Source organism: Schistocerca nitens, chromosome 4, assembly GCF_023898315.1.
Source record: "Schistocerca nitens isolate TAMUIC-IGC-003100 chromosome 4, iqSchNite1.1, whole genome shotgun sequence".
In the NCBI taxonomy this organism is placed as follows: Eukaryota; Metazoa; Arthropoda; class Insecta; order Orthoptera; family Acrididae; genus Schistocerca; species Schistocerca nitens.
Genome location: NC_064617.1, coordinates 674,012,494 through 674,034,200, shown reverse-complemented (window position 1 = coordinate 674,034,200; position 21,707 = coordinate 674,012,494). Strand labels below are relative to the sequence as shown.

The window sequence follows — 21,707 nt, the reverse complement described above, 5'->3', positions numbered from 1 at the left end:
GATAGATACGAAGCCCATGCCTACCACAGTAGTACAAGTTTATATGCCCCCCCCCACCCCTAGTTGCCACTCCCATTGTGCACTGGTGTTCTGCTCGCAGTGTGATTTCAGTTGTTTGAGACTGCAGTCGTTTGTGTGAATTGCATATGCATCTGCATGAATGTGTATGAGTGTCTATTGCTGACGAAGGCTATTGGCCGAAAGCTTGAAGTGTTTAAGTCTTTTTGTATGTGTATTATTGGTATTTTTGTTTTATGGAGTTAGGCTGTGGTCCAAAACATATATCTCTACCTAATATTTTGTCTCCAAATGCTGGAAACATCATTGGAGGCTTTGTGTGCTGCTTCAGGTTTAAAACTGTTGTCTGACTGCGTATAGCTTTTGATGGTGTCCTCAACACTGGGAGGCAAAATGTTAGGCAGTGAAATATGTAGTTAACCATGGACTAATGCCCATAAAACAAAAGTTGTGATAACTGTGTTTATTACTTTTATCTAATAAAAAAAGATAAGTTAGATCTGATTGAGATAATAAATAATGTTGGCATCAAATAATCATCATTTAAAGAAGATAAAGAAAACTGTTACATATGTCAACCAACTAGAATTTGGGAGGCAGAATTTGATTGTGAATGGGAATTTTTATTTTGGATGCAGAAAGGAAAATATGCCATTATTGTAAATTTTAATAAATATGTATGCAAAACTAATTTTCTCCAAAATATGTAATTATATGCACTTTAATACTGCGCCAGCGACCTCGTAAAGGTGACAATGGTAAAGAATATCGCTAATGCATACATTTAGTCTACTAAAAAACTCAATGCATTTTGCATACAAATCTGTGCTCTGGTAATAGTCAATTAGTTGATTTTTTGAGGAAAATATTTGTCATTGATTAATATGCAGAACGTAAGTATAAATTAAATTATGCTACATTCAGTGGGCTTAATAATAGCAATTTTAATTACTCTTTTTTTTTTACAGGGGAGAACTTCATTCAGTTTGGGTTGGAATGGTAATTGCACTTCTGTCCGGAGCAGGTGTTGCCATTTCTGTGTTAGGGGACAATATTGCCTCACTAGTAGGTGTAGCTATATCTGCCTCCCTCCTTCCACCAGCTGTAAATGCAGTAAGGAAATTGTACAAGCAGTTCTTGATAAAATAGTGATAGAAAGTGTGTTTGAATAAGCATGTTGTATCTCTCAAATGTGTTGCACTAAACAAGATTCCATTATTGTGTGTTAATTTGAGAGTATATCCATTTCCAGTAACTAAACTGAAAAAGTGCCAAAAAAGTTAGAATTGACTAATCTCAAACTGAGTAAGACATACAGAAATCTGCTTTTATTGTGGACTTGAGAGAAGATTTAATGCCTCTTTATGGTAGACAAATGAAAATATCTGTAGGTACATCTGACACAGATTGTGTGTTCAGAGTACAAGAAGGTCTGTAAAGTATTTGGTAACAGCACATGTAAAATTATTTTACATACTGATATGATTAATTTAACACTGGTAGGAACTCTGTTTTACTTTGTGGTAGGTGAGGATAAAATGACCACAGTAAAGAGAATGAAGGGCTAACATTTACAAGCAAAGTATCGTGTGCCAAAGAGGGAGGGGGAGAGCGAGAGAGAGAGAGAGAGAGAGAGAGAGAGAGAGAGAGAGAGAGAGAGAGAGAGAGAGAGAGAGAGCGCTAGCCAGCTATCAAATTCAAAGGAAAGCTTGAGTTGCAAAGTACACAGGAAGACATTAAGAAGAATATAATTGTTCTGTCCGCAACATAAAACAGAGTGAAATAAAATAAATAAAAGTTGATGTGCTCACCAGGTTCTGGGTGTGATATTGTGTAATATTTCCATTAGTAGATACTCAGGGGTTTATTTATTTCTCAATTTCAACCATTCTCTGGACCAAATCTTGTTTTCTCTTCTTTTTTTACCTTTATACACAGTGCTAAAACTAATGACTCCGCATTGGTATCTGTTCCCATTAGAGTCAAAATGCGTAAACATGTATGCAGAGCATGACAGCTGCTTCAAAAGTGAGGTCAGATGACACACTTTGTTGGTATGTCTGTGCACTTGTTTGACAAACCATTAGATAAAAATCTCAATTTGACAAAAAATTTTGATTGTTACCACAGTCTTTTAGACAGCAGCTTAGACAAAAATCAAATCATTGCCTACAAGGTTAAGCTACTTACAACAAATGACAACAACCAATGGACATGGAAGAATAATCAATGACAGCTGTACTGTAGTGTTAACAGTTTTTACCTTTGAGTGATGGAAGTTTCCAAAACACAATTTATTGGGTGATAACAAAAATAGCTAGGTTGTTCAAAAGTACAATTATTTTTGTGACAGTATTCTATGTAGTAGGGTAGTCTTGTGCCAATTTCACACTGACTTCATCTAGTTTTGCAAATAGTTGATGTCTCAAGCCATATTTTGTGACACTCAAATATCAGTTGGCAGTATTGACCTATAAAATGGATAGAAATTTCACCTGTAATTAAAGATCCATTTGACTCATATATTTTTTGAACTCTCAGGAAAAGTAGCTTGTAATATTAGAAAATTTGATTACATGTCAGAAAACATTCATTGAGAAATCAACTGATTCAAAAATTTCATATATTGCCCTGTCAAGTCAGCATAAGATTTTAATATTCAATTAGAAATATCACTATAACAACTCTACTTCTGTGGAGCAGGCTGATTCTGAACTCTTAATGCCTTCATATAATAAACCTGGGCCAGCTGGTACAGTAAACAGTGTTCATGAGAGTAAATATAATGCATCAGTATTTGCTTGTGCATTGGGAAGTGCAATGCTTGCTGCCACTGCCTGGAAGTAATCATAAATTTTAGTGGACACACAATTTAATTGATCATGATTGTTTACAGTACCTACAACCTGCAAACTCAATTCAACTTATCCCATGTCTTTTTAGTATGAATTAATGCTTTATTTTCTGCCCACAGTATAATTTAACACACTGTGAATTCACAATGCTTCTGTCAGAATTAGGTAGAGGCTTCTGTTTCAGCACAGGATGCATGTTATCCATCTACATCTATAGAGAAGTGTATGGCACATGGTTCTTCCTATTGTACCATGTGTTAGGGTTTCTTCAAATTCCATTCTCATATCAAGTGTAATAAAAATGGTCGCTAAAATGTCTCTGTGCAACCAATAATTAATCTAATATTGTCTTTGAGAATGCTGTGGGAGCAGTATGTAAAGAACTGTAGTATATTCCTAGATAAATTGAAACTTTGTAAGGAAGCTTTTATGAGACAGTTGACATTTATTTTTAAGTGTCTGTCAGTTTAGATTTTCTTTATGCTGGTATCCCATGTGTCAAACAAATTGCTGCCCTTCTCTGTATATGTTTATTATTGTCTTGTTTGTCCTGTTTTGTAGAGATCCCATGCACTTCAGCAATATTCTACAGATGATTGCACAAATGTTTTGTAAGCAGTCTCCTTCATAGACCTATTCAGGTTTTTCAGTAACCTACTAATGAAGCCAAGTTTGCTAACTACTCTATCCACAACTGAGCCTCTTTGATCATTCCATTTTGAATTCCCACAGATTGCATCTAAGTATTTGTATGAGTTGACTGATCATGATTGTAACTAATTGACAATGTAGTCATAGGCTACTACAAGGAATAGTCAAATGAAAATGAGACAGATGGTAAAAAGTAAGGGGCCATGTGTTACCAAGGTTTTTTCATTTGACTGCCCACTACATTATTGGATTTTTTTGAATTGAACAATTTTAATTACTGAACAGTTAAACAAATTGATTGTCTTTGCACCTCTTTGATTTCTTAACAAAATCTATTGGGGACACTGGTGCAGCTTGTTTACAGATAGTACTTCATTATAGATAACTGTATCATCTGCAAAGCATCTGAGGTTCCTGTTAATATTATCTGCCAAGTTAGTAATATGCATCATCAACAGCATGGAGCCCAACCATCACATTTCCACAGGGCATGTCTGAAGTTTCTTTACAAGTATGGTAACACTGACTCCCCTCCATACCAAGAAATCCTCAACCTAGTAACAAAGTTTGTCATGCCCCATATGATGGTATTTTCCAAGCAGATTGGCATGAAGGATGTCACTGGTTTTGAGATAATTCATTTAGTTTGAGCTCAGAATACTTTACTTTACACGTGGCTAAGGCCTTACCGACCATACACCTTCTCTACGAGCCTCTTCCAATTATTTCTATCCAGGGAAATTGTTGTCCAATCAGAGTTGATGCCCATCCTAGCTGCATCTTCCCGGATATTCTCCATCCACCTAATTCGAGGTCTTCCTCTTCTTCTCTTTCCTTCTAATTTCTTAGTGGATGCTATTTTGGGTAGTCTGTTCTCCGGCATCCTTGCTACATGACCAGCCCAGTTCAGTCTTCTTTTCTTTAACATATCCACAATGGTACTATGTTTGTACAGCTCCCGTAGTTCTTCATTTTTCCTTATCCTCCACTCCATGACATTTTCATCGAAGATTGGTCCAAATATTTTCCTTAGTATTTTTCTTTCAAATATAAACAGTTTTTCTTCATCTTTTTTCCTGAATGTAATAGCTTCACATCCATATAATGCTACTGGTACAATAGTTGACTGATAAAAACGGATTTTGAATTCAGTACTAAGTGATCTCATCCTTAAAATTTTGATACAGCTGTAAAAAGTTCTATTAGCTGCTGCTAGACGGGCATCTATTTCTATTTCTGCTCTATTGTCTCTGCTAAAAAGACTCCCTAAGTACTTGAAGTGGTCAACTGCCTTGAAAGTGAGACCATTTACGGTCAGTGGTGTATTCTTTTGGAGCTTTTTACTTATGACTAGATATTCTGTCTTTTCTTCATTCACATGAAGTCCAGCTTTCTCAGCTATTTTGTAATAATTTTGCATTATCCTGATTAATTCAGCTTTTGAAGTGCTTATTAAGGCTACATCATCTGCATAAGCAAGTCTAGTAATGTTCTGTCCCTGCAGTTGGATCCCTTGTGGATTAGTTTTGGTGTATTCTCTATCAATCTTCTCTAAGATAATATTAAATAGAACAGGTGAGATGGCATCCCCTTGTCTCAGTCCAGTGTACACCTTAAAATTTTCAGTCTCTCCTGCAGGTGTCTTAACTTTGCATATGGTTTCTTCCAAACACATTTTAACAAATTTGATTAATTTTAATGGTATTTCAAATTCTTTCATGGTGTTTAAGAGTGTCTGTCGGTGTATGCTATCATAGGCCTTCTTGAAGTCTATAAATAGAATATGGATATCTACATTAAATTCCCATGCCTTCTCATTTATTTGTCTCAATGTGAATAAGTGATCCAAAGTGGATCTGTTAGTGCGGAAACCACATTGGTAGTCCCCAATCAGTTCTTCGGTTATGAGAATCAGTCTGTGTAGTATACACATCGACAAAATTTTATACGTGACATCGAGTAGGGCAATTCCTCTGTAGTTATCACAGACAAGGGGATCATTCTTCTTAAAGATGGGGCATATAATTGCAGTTTTCCAATTGGCCGGTATGTTTTCTGTCTCCCAAATTGTTTCAATTAAGGAATGTAGTTCTATTTCCAATTGTGGTCCTCCATTTTTTAAAAGCTCAGCATATACCTGGTCTTCCCCACAGGCCTTGTTGTTCTTTAATTTATTTATTGTTTGTCTTATTTCATTTACTGATGGTGTGGTGACTTGTATATCAACTGTATCTGGTTCTTCAAATGTAAAGTAATATTGTGGATCATTGCAGTTGAGCAGCTGTGTAAAGTATGTCTTCCATGTATCTTGAATGTCATTCTTGTTTGTAAGTATTTTCCCATTATGGTCATTTATAAACTGTTCCCTTTTAGTGAATTTTCCCAAGGACTTTTTTATATTCTGGTACATCTGCCTTGCTCTGTGATGCTTGAAATCATCCTCCGCTTCTCTTACCATGTTGTTGTAGTGTTTTCTCTTCTCTTGTCTTAGAGTTCGTTGTGTTTCCTTGCGGATTTTATAGTATCTCTCCTTTAGTGTAATATTGTCCATGTCTTGTAACCATGCCTTCCTCGCATTTTGCCTCACCAGTACTCTTTCTTGGCACTTTATATTAAACTAGATTTTGTTAGTTCGTTTTCTTTTACCTATAGTTTTGGAAGCTACATCTTGAATACTGTTTCTGAGGTGTCTCCATCTACTTTCCACGTCTTGCTGGTCACTATGTGTCAGTCTAGATTCCGATAGGTTAATTTCCATTTCTTTCCTAAAGTTTTCTTTTATTTTTTCTTCTGACAGATTTTCTACATCGTACCTTTTAATTTCAACCCTATTTGTACTTTGTTTCTTTTTTAGCTTTATTTTCATTTGGGCTATGATTAACATATGGTCTGTCTCACAATCTGCTCCCCTAAAAGTTCTAACGTCTTTAATACTGTTTTGAAATCGTCTTTGGATGGCGACATGGTCAATCTGGTTCACTACTTTTCCATCTGGTGATATCCATGACCCTAAATGAATGCGTTTGTGTTGGAATTTTGTGCTGCTTAATGTGAGACCATTTGCCATTGCAAAGTTTATGAGTCGCACACCATTCTCTGAACTTTCATCATGTAAGCTGTAATTCCCAATGGTTGGTTTGTAGATTTCTTCCTTTCCTACTTCGGCATTAAAGTCTCCTAACACTATTGTTACGTTATGTCTACTTATTGAATTATATGTCTGTTCCAGTTGACTATAAAATTCTTCTTTCACGTCATCTTCCTTATCTTCTGTGGGTGCATGAACATTTATAAATGTAATATCAAACCACTGAGCCTGGATTGTAATGTGTGATATTCGGTTATTAATTGATTTGAATTCCTTTATTGTGTCAATTGCTGTTTTATGAATGTAAAAGCCCGTTCCAAATTCATGGCGCTGACCGCAGTCTCCATACATTATTGTCCCGTCTCCTATTTTCATTGATCCCGTTCCCTGCCATCTTATTTCTTGGAGCGCTACCAGTTGTACCTTGTATTTTCCTAGTTCGTTTATTAGTATTTGTGCGCTTCCTGGGCGGTATAGACTTCTGACATTCCACGAACCAAAAGAGAAATCCTTGTAACTTTGCCAATTTCTGTCCCAGTAAATTCTGTCCTGTTTCTGAGGCATACCTGAGCTCAGAATACACCCTAGAATTTTATTTTACAGCAGATCAGTGTGAATGATGGTGGATGGTAAAATTTGACACACTGTGTTACTCTTTTGTAGACAGGTGTGATCTATATTTTCTTCCAACCACTGGATGTAGATTTTTGGTGAAGGGATCTAAAGTACATAATTGGTGAGGGAAAGGCTAACTCAAAGTGGAATAAAAATTTGAGAGTTATAGTAAATGTAAATACTGGAAGTTTGACAAATTTCAAGTAAGTAAACGCTCCACAAAGTATTATTTAAGTGTCACAAAATTTTAAATAAGCAAATTGTAGCCTTGACATGTCTTCTGTACATCAGAGCCAGCAAGTTCTGCAGCTGCATCCAGTGACATGTTCAACTGCATAGCAATGATGGCTTTTACCTGGGCCAGCAGACAGCAGCTCCAAATTGTGCACATGAGGATGTCAGGAATGGTGCTGATGTCTACTTTGTTGTGAAAATAGTGAAAGTATTGTGAGGGCTTCCTGTCGGCCATTTCTTCTTTAGTCAATATCTGGTGAATGCAATATTCCTGAAAAGCTACTAAATGGCATATGAGCTCTGCTTTTAATATGCAATAGGTATTTTCTGCCTGAGGAACTGTTATGTCCTGGACCTCTGTACCATATCGACGGTTGAGCTAGCTTACAACCAAAGAAATTTCAGTGTTTCCAGAATGAGATATTCACTCTGCAGTTGACTTTGCAATATTATGAAACTTCCTGGCAGATAAAAACTGTGTGCCAGACTGAGACTCAAACTTGGGACCTTTTGCCTTTCATGGGGCAAGGGCTCTGCCATTTGACCTACCCAAGCATGACTCATGACACGCCCTCACAGCTTCAGTTCTACCAGTACTTCATCTCCTACCTTCCAGACTTCACAGAAGCTCTTCTGTGAACCTTGCAGAACTAGCACTTCTGGAAGAAATGATATTGTGGAGACATGGCTTAGTCACAGCCTGGGGGATGTTTCCAGAATGAGATTTTCACTCTGAACTGGAGTGTGTGCTGATATGAAACTTACTGGCAGATTAAATCTGCATGCTGGACCGAGACTCATAGAGCACATGCCCGTGAAAGGCAAAGGTCCCGAGTTCGAGTCTCTGTCCAGCACACAGTTTTAATCTGCCAGGAAGTTTCATATCAGCACATACTCCACTGCAGAGTGAAAATCTCATTCTGGAAACATCTCCCAGGCTGTGGCTAAGCCATGTCTCCACGATATCCTTTCTTCCAGGAGTGCTAGTTCTGCAAGATTCACAGAAGAGCCTCTGTGAAGTTTGGAGGATAGGAGATGAGGTACTGGCAGAATTGAAGCTGTGAAGGCAGGTCATGAGTCGTGCTTGGATAGCTAAGATAGCAGAGCACTTGCCCGCAAAAGGCAAAGGTCTCGAGTTCGAGTCTTGGTCCGGCACACAGTTTTAATCTGCCAGGAAGTTTTAAAATTTAGTGTTTTCAGTGGTTATATCGGTGTAGGAATTTCTTTCCTACACCTGAATGAACCACAATACAGAATGATGCCAGGCACAATACCGTTGATGATTCCATCACTGTTTGTTAACTCTGTACCGCGAAAATTCTTGTTTGGGTCACCACTGATGGGATGTATAATTACATGAGACCATACCACACTCAAACTTTCGTTCAATGAAAAATGAGATGGAACTTCCACAGATTTATTAACTCCCAAAACCAAATTACTGAGTTAGGTGCAGGCTTTGTTTTTTTATCAAGAGTAATAGAACATTTCTAACAAAGAGTAAAAATCAGTAGTTACTCTCTTATTCTAAGAACAAATGTGGTGTGTCACTGCAGGCATATCATCATGCTCCAAATTATGAAAATGCTCAGCATCAGGATGACATTCTTCTGTCTTTGCACTTGCACACGAACTGTGCCAAACAACATGTGGGATTTGCACAAGTGACTATCATACATGCCAACTGCAGTATCAGCTTGTAGGAGTCACTACAAGGTTGTTCTATCTATAGTCCTACTTCTTCTACTTCACTGTGTGAGGAATCTGTTTTTATACCTTGTAGAGTCTTGTGGGAGGTACTGTCACCTCTCAACATATGAATCAAGTTTTTGGTTTTGCTTTTCTTTCTAAAAATTGTGCCTAACGTTTAGTGAATGTTTGAACCATATATTATTTGTAGTGACTCGAGAGGTTTTGTGGAGAATAGCTTCCATGTACTATGTGCCATGTTGGTACTGCAAACAGCTGGAAGCAAAACTAGAGCCATTATTTTACCAAGAGGCTGCAGCTCTTACTGTATGACTTACTAATAACAACACTCTCTTCGGTAAAATATTCCAAAACTAAAATAGTTCCCCATTTACCTATCCAGTTGGGCAATGCTCAGGAGGATGTTACCAGAAGAAGAAGGGGAAAAAAAAGAAAAAAGAAACGGCATTTTACAGGTTAAGTGTGGAATGTTATATCTCTTAATCAAATAGGCAGGTTAGAAAAATTTGAAAAAGGGAAATGGATAGGATGAAATTGGATATGATACATATTATTGAAGTGTGATGGCAGGAAGAACAGGACTTCTGGTCAGGTTGGTGCAGGATTATAAGTACAAAATCAAATAGGGGTAATGCAGGAAGCTGCTATAAGTAGTATAGTGAACACATTACATTAGCCAAGACAGATATGACGCCAAAATCCACCACAGTAGCCTATTAGCTCCACAGATGAGGAAGAGAGTGAAGTAACTTATGATGAGGCAAAAGTAACTATTCAAATAGTTTAGGGAGTCAAAAATTTAACTGAAATGGGGGGACTGGAATTTGATAGTAGGAAAAGAAAGAGGGGAAAAATTAAAGGAGAACATGAAATAAACGAGAAGGTGCCTGCTAGAATTTTCCTCATTATTTAATCTTTGCTTATGTGGAATAGACATGGAGAGTCAGAGGTCTCAGATAGTTTGTGATGGTAAAACATACTGCAGATTAAAACTAAAGACACTGGGAAATGTGGGAAATTGAGGTGATGGGTCCTTGATTAAAGGGCAAAAAGTACCTGTACCAACCTGACCAGAAGTCCTGTTCTTCCTGCCATCACACTTCAATAATATGTACCATATCCAATTTCATCCTATCCATTTCCCTTTTTCAAATTTTTCTAATCTGCCTATTTGATTAAGAGATCTAACATTCCACACTTAACCTGTAAGAGGCCTTTTCTTTTTTCTTCTTCTGGTAACATCCTCCTGAGCAGTGCCCAACTGGATAGGTAAATGGGAGAACTATTTTAGTTTTGGAATATTTTATGAAGGAGAGTGTTATTATTAGTAAGTCATACGGTAAGAGCTGCATCCTCTTGGTAAAATAATGGCTCTAGTTTTGCTTTCAGCTGTTTGCAGTACCAACATGGCACATAGTACATGGGTGCTATTCTCCACAAAACCTCCACTGTAGAAGAAATTTAAAAAATCATCATGTCTCTAAAAAGTAAGAACTCTGCAGGGGTTGATAATATATCTAGTAATTTATTGAAATATTCTTGTGTGTGGATTAGGGACATTCTCTATCATATTTTCAATGCTTCCCTTCAGGAAGGTGGTGTTCCCAGTAGACTTTTTAAGTATGCCATTGTGAAGCCCCTGTACAAAAAGGGCGATAAAGGTGAACTAACTAACTATTGACCTCTCTCTTTGCTGACAGCTTTCTCCAAAATTCTAGAAAAGCTAATACATGTAAGAATTACTGATCATCTCAAAGAATGGAGTTCTCAGCAAGAACCAATTTGGCTTTCAAAAGGGCCATTCAACAGAAGACGCAGTCTATGCACTTGCATGTGAAGTCCTAGAAACCCTAAATGGAAAAAAATGCTAGTACTTGGTGTCTTCTGTGATTTATCCAAAGCGTTTGACTGTGTTGATCACCAGATTCTCTTGCAAAAAGCAAAATTAGTAGGAATAAGTGGTGTTTCAGACAATTGGCTAGCCGGCCGCGGTGGTCTCGCGGTTCTAGGCGCGCAGTCCGGAACCGTGCGACTGCTACGGTCGCAGGTTCGAACCCTGCCTCGGGCATGGATGTGTGTGATGTCCTTAGGTTAGTTAGGTTTAAGTAGTTCTAAGTTCTAGGGGACTTATGACCACAGCAGTTGAGTCCCATAGTGCTCAGAGCCATTTGAACCATTTTTGAACAATTGGCTAGTCATACCTCCAAGACAGAAATCAAAAAGTTGTCTTGAATAGCTCAGGTGGAGTATGTGATGTTTCCTCACTTTCTGAATGTAGTTCCATTACCTGTGGAGTGCCTCAGGGCTCAATTTTTAGGCCACTATTATTCCTGATTTTTATAAATGATCTACCATCATGTACAAGCCTGCCATGTAAATTTACATTATCTGCTGATGATACCACAATTTTTATTAGCAGTAAAACATATAGAAATCTTGAGGAACTCATTAATCACATACTCTCATATGTGGTTAATTGGTTCAAGGCGAACGGTCTCTCATTAAATTACAGTAAGACCAGCTTTATTCAGTTCTGTACAAAAAAGAAAAAGAGAGAGAGGTAAGCGTGACATGTGGTAATCGGCCAATAGAAAGAATGGAAACAACAAAATTTCTTGGAGTGAACATTGACGAGAAAATGAACTGGTCTTCACATATTATAGATCTCTGTAAGATGCTTAGCTCTGCTACACATGCTTTACATGTTGCCACCACATATGTTGAACCTAACACTGAAAAAGTGACATATTATGGCTATTTTCACTCACTCGTTGAATACGGTATTATTTTTGGGGGCAACCAGCCATTAGCAAAGAAAGTGTTCATTGCACAGAAGCGAGCTTTTGTGGATTGCGCCGAAGAGACTCGTGCAGATATAGCTTTCGAAAAGTTAAAATATACACAACAACATGCCAATATATTTTTTCTCATGTGTTTTGTTTGTAAAAATATAGAGCTATTTCAACCAAACAGTAATTATCATGAGCATAATACATGGAGGAAGAATGACATACACATAGAGCATAGAAATTTGAGCTTGGTGCAAAAGGGTGTCCACTACACTGGAACAAAACTCTTCAGTGCTCTTCCTCCTGAAATAAAGACAGAGATTCATAACAAGAGTAAGTTTAGGAAAGCACTTAAAATTTTTCCGCTAAAAAAAGCTTTTTAAAGTCTAGATGAATTTTTAACTAAATAAATTGTAAAATTTTAATATTATATAATACAAGTTGACATAATGCCACTAAGAATGTTATTTAACTTGAGCACTGTATATTTGTGTGCTCCGTATCTGTTTTCTGTAGTGTTTTAATGATTCTAGGAAATATGTATTTTCTTTTTTCTGTATTGGTGCTCAAAGAATTTATGGATAAATTTTTATATAACTATGTACTCAAATGTCTGTATATGCTACAAGATTATCATTTTGTATTTGTAAAAAAAGTGACTCATTCCACGTCCTCGTGAACCCTACACAGTTGGATCTATCGAACACAAAATAAAATCAATCAAATCAATCAATGAGCTGAGAATTCAACAATAGGCATGAAGGTTGTAGCAATTTCTAGACAATAATTTGAACTAGTACAAAAACTACTAATTATTTATAAATAAGTGTTTAATGATTTTTTTTGTTCATTACTAGGGCCTTCTGTGGGCACTAACATGTATACATTCGAGTTACGGAAGTGTGCCCCAAGTGAAGATGCCTCATACATATGCAGATCATCCTGTAACTGAGCTTGGAATTATGGGTGCAATAAGCCTCTGCTTAACATTTGTAAACATTGTATGCATTTTTGCTTCTGCCATTGTCGTACTCAGGGTAATGTGCACTTGTTTCTTATTTCCACTTATCTGACTGCAGGTTTAATAAAATTTGATGAATCTTGTAGTTCTTATTACTACACAAATATGATAAAATCTATTAATCAGCTTAAATACAATAGTTTTGCAGTACATCACTTGGGCATAATTCAGAGAATTTTTAAAATTTTTGACAACTGTCATAATACCTCACATGTCTTTTATTTTAGTTATGTGCCATTTATAAGTCAGACATCCAGTGTTGAAAACATATTTTGATTTCATCAGTTCAATAAATGTTTTGAGAATTGTAAACTGAAATCTCTGGAGTAATGTTGTCTACATGTGTATTGAAATACTTTACAAAATCATGTACATTATTGTGCCAATATTTCTTCTGAGATTCTAGTTCATAAAGTGCTAACTAGATAGAGTGACCCCTTGATATTGAAACTAATAGAGAATGTAATAGGTTGTCACATCCAACAGGCAGTAGACTGCTTAAAAAATTGCAATATGTGCTTATTGTTAAGTGGCAAGTCACTAGATACGGTACCATTAAAGCAGACAAGGGGACTTACAAAATAATGAGTGGGAGACAAACTGAGAATTGGTGAATAACCATCAAAATTAATTATGGAATGACAGAAAATGCTCTAACATGCCAAGATATGGTAGTGAGAAAAGGAGAGAAAAAAGAATGTTGCAAGTTAAATGTATAAAGAAAATGAATAAACTCAAAAGTAAAACAGAATACAAATCACTTTTAATTGCATATGGAGTGTCCCACATTTTTTGTTCTTCACTTATATCCATTTCTGCACTATCCTTCAGTGTTTGTCATTCTATCCCTTCCCATATTTCCAAACTTCAAATTTTCACAGTTTGGCTGCTCATCTTTCCCATCTGCTCTGTCCCAGTCATTGTGCTCTCCCATTTCTACATAATTCTGAGAGGTGTGTCTCAGCTAAAAAGAAGTCCTCAGTTCCAGTTATTATGTATAAAATTAAAGAGTGCACTTAATTGCCACATCTGTATTACTCAAAACAATTTATCTTGCACAAATTAAAGATGTATTTTCTTTCTTATGTAGTTGAAGGCAGTTGCACCAAGTACCTCCGCAGCCCAAAAGAAGTTCTGGACTCATGATGTGAAGTTAGCACAGGAGTATGACAGGACAAACTATGGTGATGAAGCAAAAGCCCTAGGCAGGAAGTTAGTCCTTAACAAAATGCTTTATTGAAAGTAGTCATTAGATTTCATATTGCTGAGTATGTTGATTCTCTCTGACATCTTGCAGGTTGGTTAATGATATTGCTAAGGTTTCTGGAGGTCACAGAAGAACTTCCACTGACCTCCGAGCACTTGCAGGTTTAAATCTGTTTCACAGGGGTGCAGATGTGAGTAAAAAATATTGTTTCAAAATAATTGCTGTGTTAAACTTGGTGGTGATTGAGATATTTTTATTGGTTCCATAAATTACCTTTTGTACACCTATGTACTTCTAATGTAGGACTTGGCATTATGCTTGCAATCAAGACAGTATACCAGGTATTTCAGAAGAGTATTGGGGTTTTAAGGCTTTATATCATTTATTACATTCAGCTTAAATTATATATAATATATCAACTCAGTTTTGTTTGTATACCTGCATGCATATGCTTTTCATATATCTGCCATCACAAAGTACCAGTAGCAAAGATGCAACTAGTGAACAGAAAGCTTTTCGTGTTTCACAATGTCATCTTCAGTGATGAACTGACATCACTGAAGATGACATTTCACCTAAGTGCAAATGTGAGCACACACAGTGTGTATATCTAGTTGTCAGCAAATGCCACAAAATGGTTAAGTTGCAAAAAGTCTCCCCTATTTTTTGTGCCATATCCTGGAGGAAAGTTTATGGGCTTTCCTTTTACTGTGATGCAACTGTAAGTGGTGTTTCTTATCTTGACGCACTAGAACTGTGGCTCTTTCCTCAAATGGAAAAAGTTGAACCACAGAATTTAATTTGGCAGCAGGAGGAAACACTGCCTCACTGGATGAGCACATGATTGGTTAAACACCATATCTGAATGTTGCATTGGCCGCAGAGGCCCAGATGATACAGCTTATTCCACATGGCTTCGACATTCACCTGATTTGATGCCATGTGATTTTTACCTTTTGAAGTTCATAAAGAATCACTTGCCTTCTCTACTGACTGACCTACCCAACTTAAGAACAAGATTGAAGCAGTTGTTGCAACAGTTACATCAGGTTTGGGAAGAACTTACCTATTGACTTGATGTTTGCTGTGTGAAGAATGGTGCTCACATTGAACATGTGTAAGAAAAATGTTTGAGGAATTCTTTCATTTGATATGTTCCTTATGTAAGAATTGCTACAAAGCCTTAAAACTTTGATATTCATTTTGAAACACCTTGTGTACATATAGTAGCTTACACCATAAATGCATATAACAGCTTGTACAGTTATCATTGCTGCCTCTGGATCATGGGGTCCCGGGTTTGATTTCTGGCTGGGTTGGGGATTTTCTCTGCCCAGGGACTGGGTGTTCATGTTGTCGCCATCATTTAATAATAATAATAATAATAATAATAATAATAATAATAATAATAATAAACCCCGTGGAGGCCCGGGAAAAGAATAGGCCTCCGGTATGTTCTGCCAGTCGTAAAAGGCGACGAAAAGAACAAACCACTAATAGGGCTAACCCCCCTTTTAGTGTGATTACTTGGTTCAGGACAGAACTAAAGAAGCCTCGGACAAGCGCCGTCATGGTCGGGGACGGCGCTTGAACCCTATGCCCGCCCACAATGGTAATGACACTGCTAGCCAACTGGAAAATGATTTAAATCCAAATAGAGGTGTTTTGCAGGATATGCTTCCTGCAACCACCCTAGAAGGAAAACAAAGACAGAGGATGAGATGGTCAGATGAAGTTAATCGACACCTCATGCTCTGTTATTACCAAGCAACAAACCTAGGAACCAACACAACTGGATACAGATCACAAGTATACACAACATTTATTACCAGATACCCAGAATTAAAATTTTTAACAGAACAACGTCTAGCTGATCAGATCCGTGTAATAATAAAAAATAACAGGATACCCCAGTCAGAATTAGAAAACATCAAACAACAAGTACAACAAATACTGGAACAAAATAATGTGCAATTAGAAGAAGAAGAAAATACAGTAATGGACTCAAACATCCCAGAGCAAACAAACAAAGAACACGCATCAATTAAACAATCAGAGGAAAATGAAATTTTAAGACAGCCACCAGCACAAGCACAAATAGAACACGAAGTGACACACATGTTAGATATAGAAGAAAAATTTCAGTTGACATATATAGAATACAAAGACACAAATACAGACATTAGACCATTCTTGCATAGACCACCAAATAGCCCACAAGTCGAAACAACAATAAAAACTATCAACACAATCATACACAACAAAATAAATGAATACACAACTATGGAAGAGTTACAACTACTGGTTTATGTAGGAGCACTCACTACACTAAATATACACACTAGGCAGATATCAGAACCAACCAACACACAGAAGAAACCCACAAAACCAGCATGGCAACACAGGCTACAGATCAGAATAGAAAAACTGAGAAAAGACATCGGACAGTTAACACAATTTATAAGAAATGAAATATCAGACAAAAAACGAAAAAGGTTAGGTAAAGTCTCACAACAAGAAGCAATAGAGCAATTAGATGAAAAGAAGCAAAAATTACAAGCTTTGGCGAAACGACTTAGAAGATACAAAAAAAGTGAAAATAGAAGGAAACAAAACCAAACATTCAACACAAACCAAAAGAAATTTTACCAAACAATAGATAACACACACATAAAAATAGACAATCCACCAAACATAAGAGACATGGAACACTTCTGGAGCAGCATATGGTCAAACCCGGTACAACATAACAGGCATGCACGGTGGATACAAGCAGAAACAGATACATACAAGATGATACCACAAATGCCTGAAGTGATAATTTTGCAACATGAAGTCACCCGAGCAATTAATTCTACGCACAATTGGAAAGCCCCTGGAAATGATAAAATAGCAAATTTCTGGCTAAAGAAGTTCACCTCAACACATTCACATCTAACTAAATTATTTAACAGTTACATTGCAGACCCATACATATTCCCTGATACACTTACACATGGAATAACTTATCTGAAGCCTAAAGATCAAGCAGACACAGCAAACCCAGCTAAATATCGCCCCATAACATGCCTACCAACAATCTACAAAATATTAACTTCAGTCATTACACAGAAATTAATGACACATACAACACAGAACAAAATTATAAATGAAGAACAAAAAGGCTGCTGCAAAGGAGCGCGAGGATGTAAAGAGCAACTGATAATAGTTGCAGAGGTGACATATCAAGCTAAAACTAAACAAAGGTCTCTACACTACGCATACATTGATTACCAAAAAGCTTTTGATAGTGTACCCCACTCATGGTTACTACAAATATTGGAAATATACAAAGTAGATCCTAAATTGATACAGTTCCTAAACATAGTAATGAAAAATTGGAAAACCACACTTAATATCCAAACAAATTCAGATAATATCACATCACAGCCAATACAGATTAAGCGTGGAATATACCAAGGAGACTCATTAAGTCCTTTCTGGTTCTGCCTTGCTCTGAACCCACTATCCAACATGCTAAATAATACAAATTATGGATACAATATTACTGGAACATACCCACACAAAATCACACATTTGCTATACATGGATGATCTAAAACTACTGGCAGCAACAAATCAACAACTCAACCAATTACTAAAGATAACAGAAGTATTCAGCAATGATATAAGTATGGCGTTTGGAACAGACAAATGTAAGAAAAATAGCATAGTCAAGGGAAAACACACTAAACAAGAAGATTACATATTGGATAACCACAGCGACTGCATAGAAGCGATGGAAAAAACGGATGCCTATAAATATCTAGGATACAGACAAAAAATAGGAATAGATAATACAAATATTAAAGAAGAACTAAAAGAAAAATATAGACAAAGACTAACAAAAATACTGAAAACAGAATTGACAGCAAGAAACAAGACAACAGCTATAAATACTTATGCCATACCAATATTGACCTACTCATTTGGAGTAGTGAAATGGAGTAACACAGACCTAGAAGCACTCAATACACTTACATGATCACAATGCCATAAATATAGAATACATCACATACATTCAGCAACAGAAAGATTCACATTAAGCAGAAAGGAAGGAGGAAGGGGATTTATCAATATAAAAAACCTACATTATGGACAGGTAGACAATTTAAGAAAATTCTTTATAGAACGAGCAGAAACTAGCAAAATACACAAAGCTATCACCCATATAAATACATCGGCTACACCACTACAATTTCATAACCACCTCTACAACCCGTTAGACCACATAACATCAACAGATACGAAGAAAGTAAATTGGAAAAAGAAAACACTTCATGGCAAGCACCCGTATCATCTAACACAGCCACACATCGATCAAGACGCATCCAACACATGGCTAAGAAAAGGCAATATATACAGTGAGACAGAAGGATTCATGATTGCAATACAGGATCAAACAATAAACACCAGGTATTACAGCAAGCATATTATTAAAGATCCCAATACCACAACAGATAAATGCAGACTTTGTAAACAACAAATAGAAACAGTAGATCACATCACAAGCGGATGTACAATACTAGCAAATACAGAATACCCCAGAAGACATGACAATGTCGCAAAAATAATACGTCAACAGCTTGCCTTACAACATAAACTTTTAAAACAACAAGTTCCTACATACAAGTATGCACCACAAAATGTACTGGAGAATGATGAATACAAATTATACTGGAACAGAACCATTATAACAGATAAAACAACGCCACATAACAAACCTGACATCATACTCACCAATAAAAAGAAGAAATTAACACAACTAATCGAAATATCCATACCCAATACAACAAATATACAAAAGAAAACAGGAGAAAAAATTGAAAAATACATCCAACTGGCTGAGGAAGTCAAAGACATGTGGCATCAGGATAAAGTTGACATCATACCAATTATACTATCAACTACAGGAGTCATACCACACAATATCCACCAGTACATCAATGCAATAGAGCTACATCCAAACGTATATATACAACTACAGAAATCAGTAATTATTGATACATGTTCAATTACCCGAAAGTTCCTAAATGCAATATAACACATACCATACAGTTAAAAGGAAGTGACGCCTGATCAAGGTCCGCGTCATTTTTCATTTTTTAACCAGACTTAACGTCTGAGAAAGTAAAGAATAATAATAATAATAATAATAATAATAATAATTAACTATCATTTGTGACAGTGGCTTGATTGGACTGCCTGCAAACTAACTGGACTGCCTGCAAACTAACTGGACTGCCTGCAAACTAACTGGACTGCCTGCAAACTAACTGGACTGCCTGCAAACTAACTGGACTGCCTGCAAACTAACTGGACTGCCTGCAAACTAACTGGACTGCCTGCAAACTAACTGGACTGCCTGCAAACTAACTGGACTGCCTGCAAACTAACTGGTCTGCCTGCAAACTAACTGGTCTGCCTGCAAACTAACTGGTCTGCCTGCAAACTAACTGGTCTGCCTGCAAACTAACTGGTCTGCCTGCAAACTAACTGGTCTGCCTGCAAACTAACTGGTCTGCCTGCAAACTAACTGGTCTGCCTGCAAACTAACTGGACTGCCTGCAAAGTAACTGGACTGCCTGCAAAGTAACTGGACTGCCTGCAAAGTAACTGGACTGCCTGCAAAGTAACTGGACTGCCTGCAAAGTAACTGGACTGCCTGCAAAGTAACTGGACTGCCTGCAAAGTAACTGGACTGCCTGCAAAGTAACTGGACTGCCTGCAAAGTAACTGGACTGCCTGCAAAGTAACTGGACTGCCTGCAAAGTAACTGGACTGCCTGCAAAGTAACTGGACTGCCTGCAAAGTAACTGGACTGCCTGCAAAGTAACTGGACTGCCTGCAAAGTAACTGGACTGCCTGCAAAGTAACTGGACTGCCTACAAAGTAACTGGACTGCCTACAAAGTAACTGGACTGCCTACAAAGTAACTGGACTGCGTAAAAATTGGACTGTGTAAAAATTGGGATATTGTATGGGCACTGATGACCACACAGTTGAGTGTCCCACAAACCAAACATTATCATCACCACCACCTTGTGCAGTATGTACACAATTTTACATAACCCACAATGATTCACAATATATTTGATTTACAGCATTAGCGTTTAAAAAAATACAATTTTGTGACACAATATTATCTTTGATTATGTGGGAGTGGTTCTAATTCTAGATTAATTTCTAAGGCTAGTTTCTCTTAATGTGGGATATAAAATTTACCACTTGTAGAGTAAAATTTTTCTGACTTACTGCTCATGTACTCAGCTACACTATAGAATTCTTCTTCTATTTAAAACCTTTTTAGAGTTACAGAGAAATCTTCTCCATTTTGTAGTTTTATAATTCTCTTGGAAATGTTTTTATTAACGTGACAGTGTATTTGGCTCCATTTTCAAATATCATTAGTGTATGTACGATGTATGGCAATTGTTTTCTGTTCCTTGTGGTATAGGGATAAATAGTCATTGGTCTCCAGTTATGCGAGATTTCATAATGCAGACACAATGGTCTTGAATATATACAACAATAGGAATCTCAAAATGTTAACATATCTGAAACAATTTCTACAAGATTATTCTTGCTTCTTTTTTAATATAATTAAAATTGCCTTCTTGTGCAATATGAATATTCTGTTTATTCCTGTGATGGTACGGTTCATGCATACTATGATTTGGTATCGCATATATAGCTCAAAAACTCCATTATGGTGTGTAAGAGGTCTTGATATGCAGTCTTAGCCTGCTGTTTCGTTAGGAAAATCACTGAGCTTAGCTTATTCGAAACAGTATTTATCTGCTGTTTCCAATTTAGCTCATTGTCAATTGTTATAACTCAAAGTTTAAATGAAGCTGCTTCTTCTAGTCTTTTCAATCTAAAAACATTCATGTTTTCTTCTTTTTGATTGTTATTGAAAACCATGTACATAGTTTTTTTTCAGATTATTAATTAGCTCATTTTCTGTGAGCCAATTTCCTGTGTTATTGACTGATATGAAAGCATTTTTCTCAGTTGCTTCAAAATTGTTGGAAATGCATTAGCACAGTCATATTATCTGCATACTACATTTTATTTTCACTATCATATTTTTGTACATTATATACAAACAAATTTAACAGGATAGGCCTTATTACAGATCCTTGAGGTACAGCATACATCACGCTTCTAACTTTTGATATGTATAAGTTGGTAATGCCTACGTAATACCATATGTTAATCAGATACAATGTTATCTAGCCTGCTGCATGTCCACAGATACCAGTATTCTCTAGTTTCTTTATTAGGACTATATAGCTGTGTCAATTGCCTTGGATAAGTCAAGGAAGTCCCCAGATACAACAATACTGTTGACCTAGATCTGTACAGTAAATTCCATTAATGATTAATTTGCTGTTTCTGTTGATTTCCTTTTCTGTATTCATGCTGTACTGGAGTTATTAAGTTATGCTTTTCCATGTAGCAGTTAGTCTGTTGAGTGT

General features: G+C 36.7%; 1 protein-coding gene across 4 annotated transcripts in view; it reads left to right on the top strand.

Moving 5' to 3' along the window:
* Nucleotides 1-21,707, top strand: part of LOC126253084 (uncharacterized) — a 238,955-nt gene that overhangs the window by 183,645 nt on the left and 33,603 nt on the right. For 2 of the 4 annotated variants that reach the window (XM_049954185.1, XM_049954183.1), the window contains exons 8-11: nucleotides 987-1,131; nucleotides 12,818-12,997; nucleotides 14,072-14,193; nucleotides 14,279-14,378. In XM_049954185.1, coding sequence (XP_049810142.1) covers nucleotides 987-1,131; nucleotides 12,818-12,997; nucleotides 14,072-14,193; nucleotides 14,279-14,378 — 547 coding nt within the window. The remainder of the gene's footprint in view (nucleotides 1-986; nucleotides 1,132-12,817; nucleotides 12,998-14,071; nucleotides 14,194-14,278; nucleotides 14,379-21,707) is intronic. The other 2 variants (XM_049954184.1, XM_049954186.1) reach the window with 2 other exon arrangements.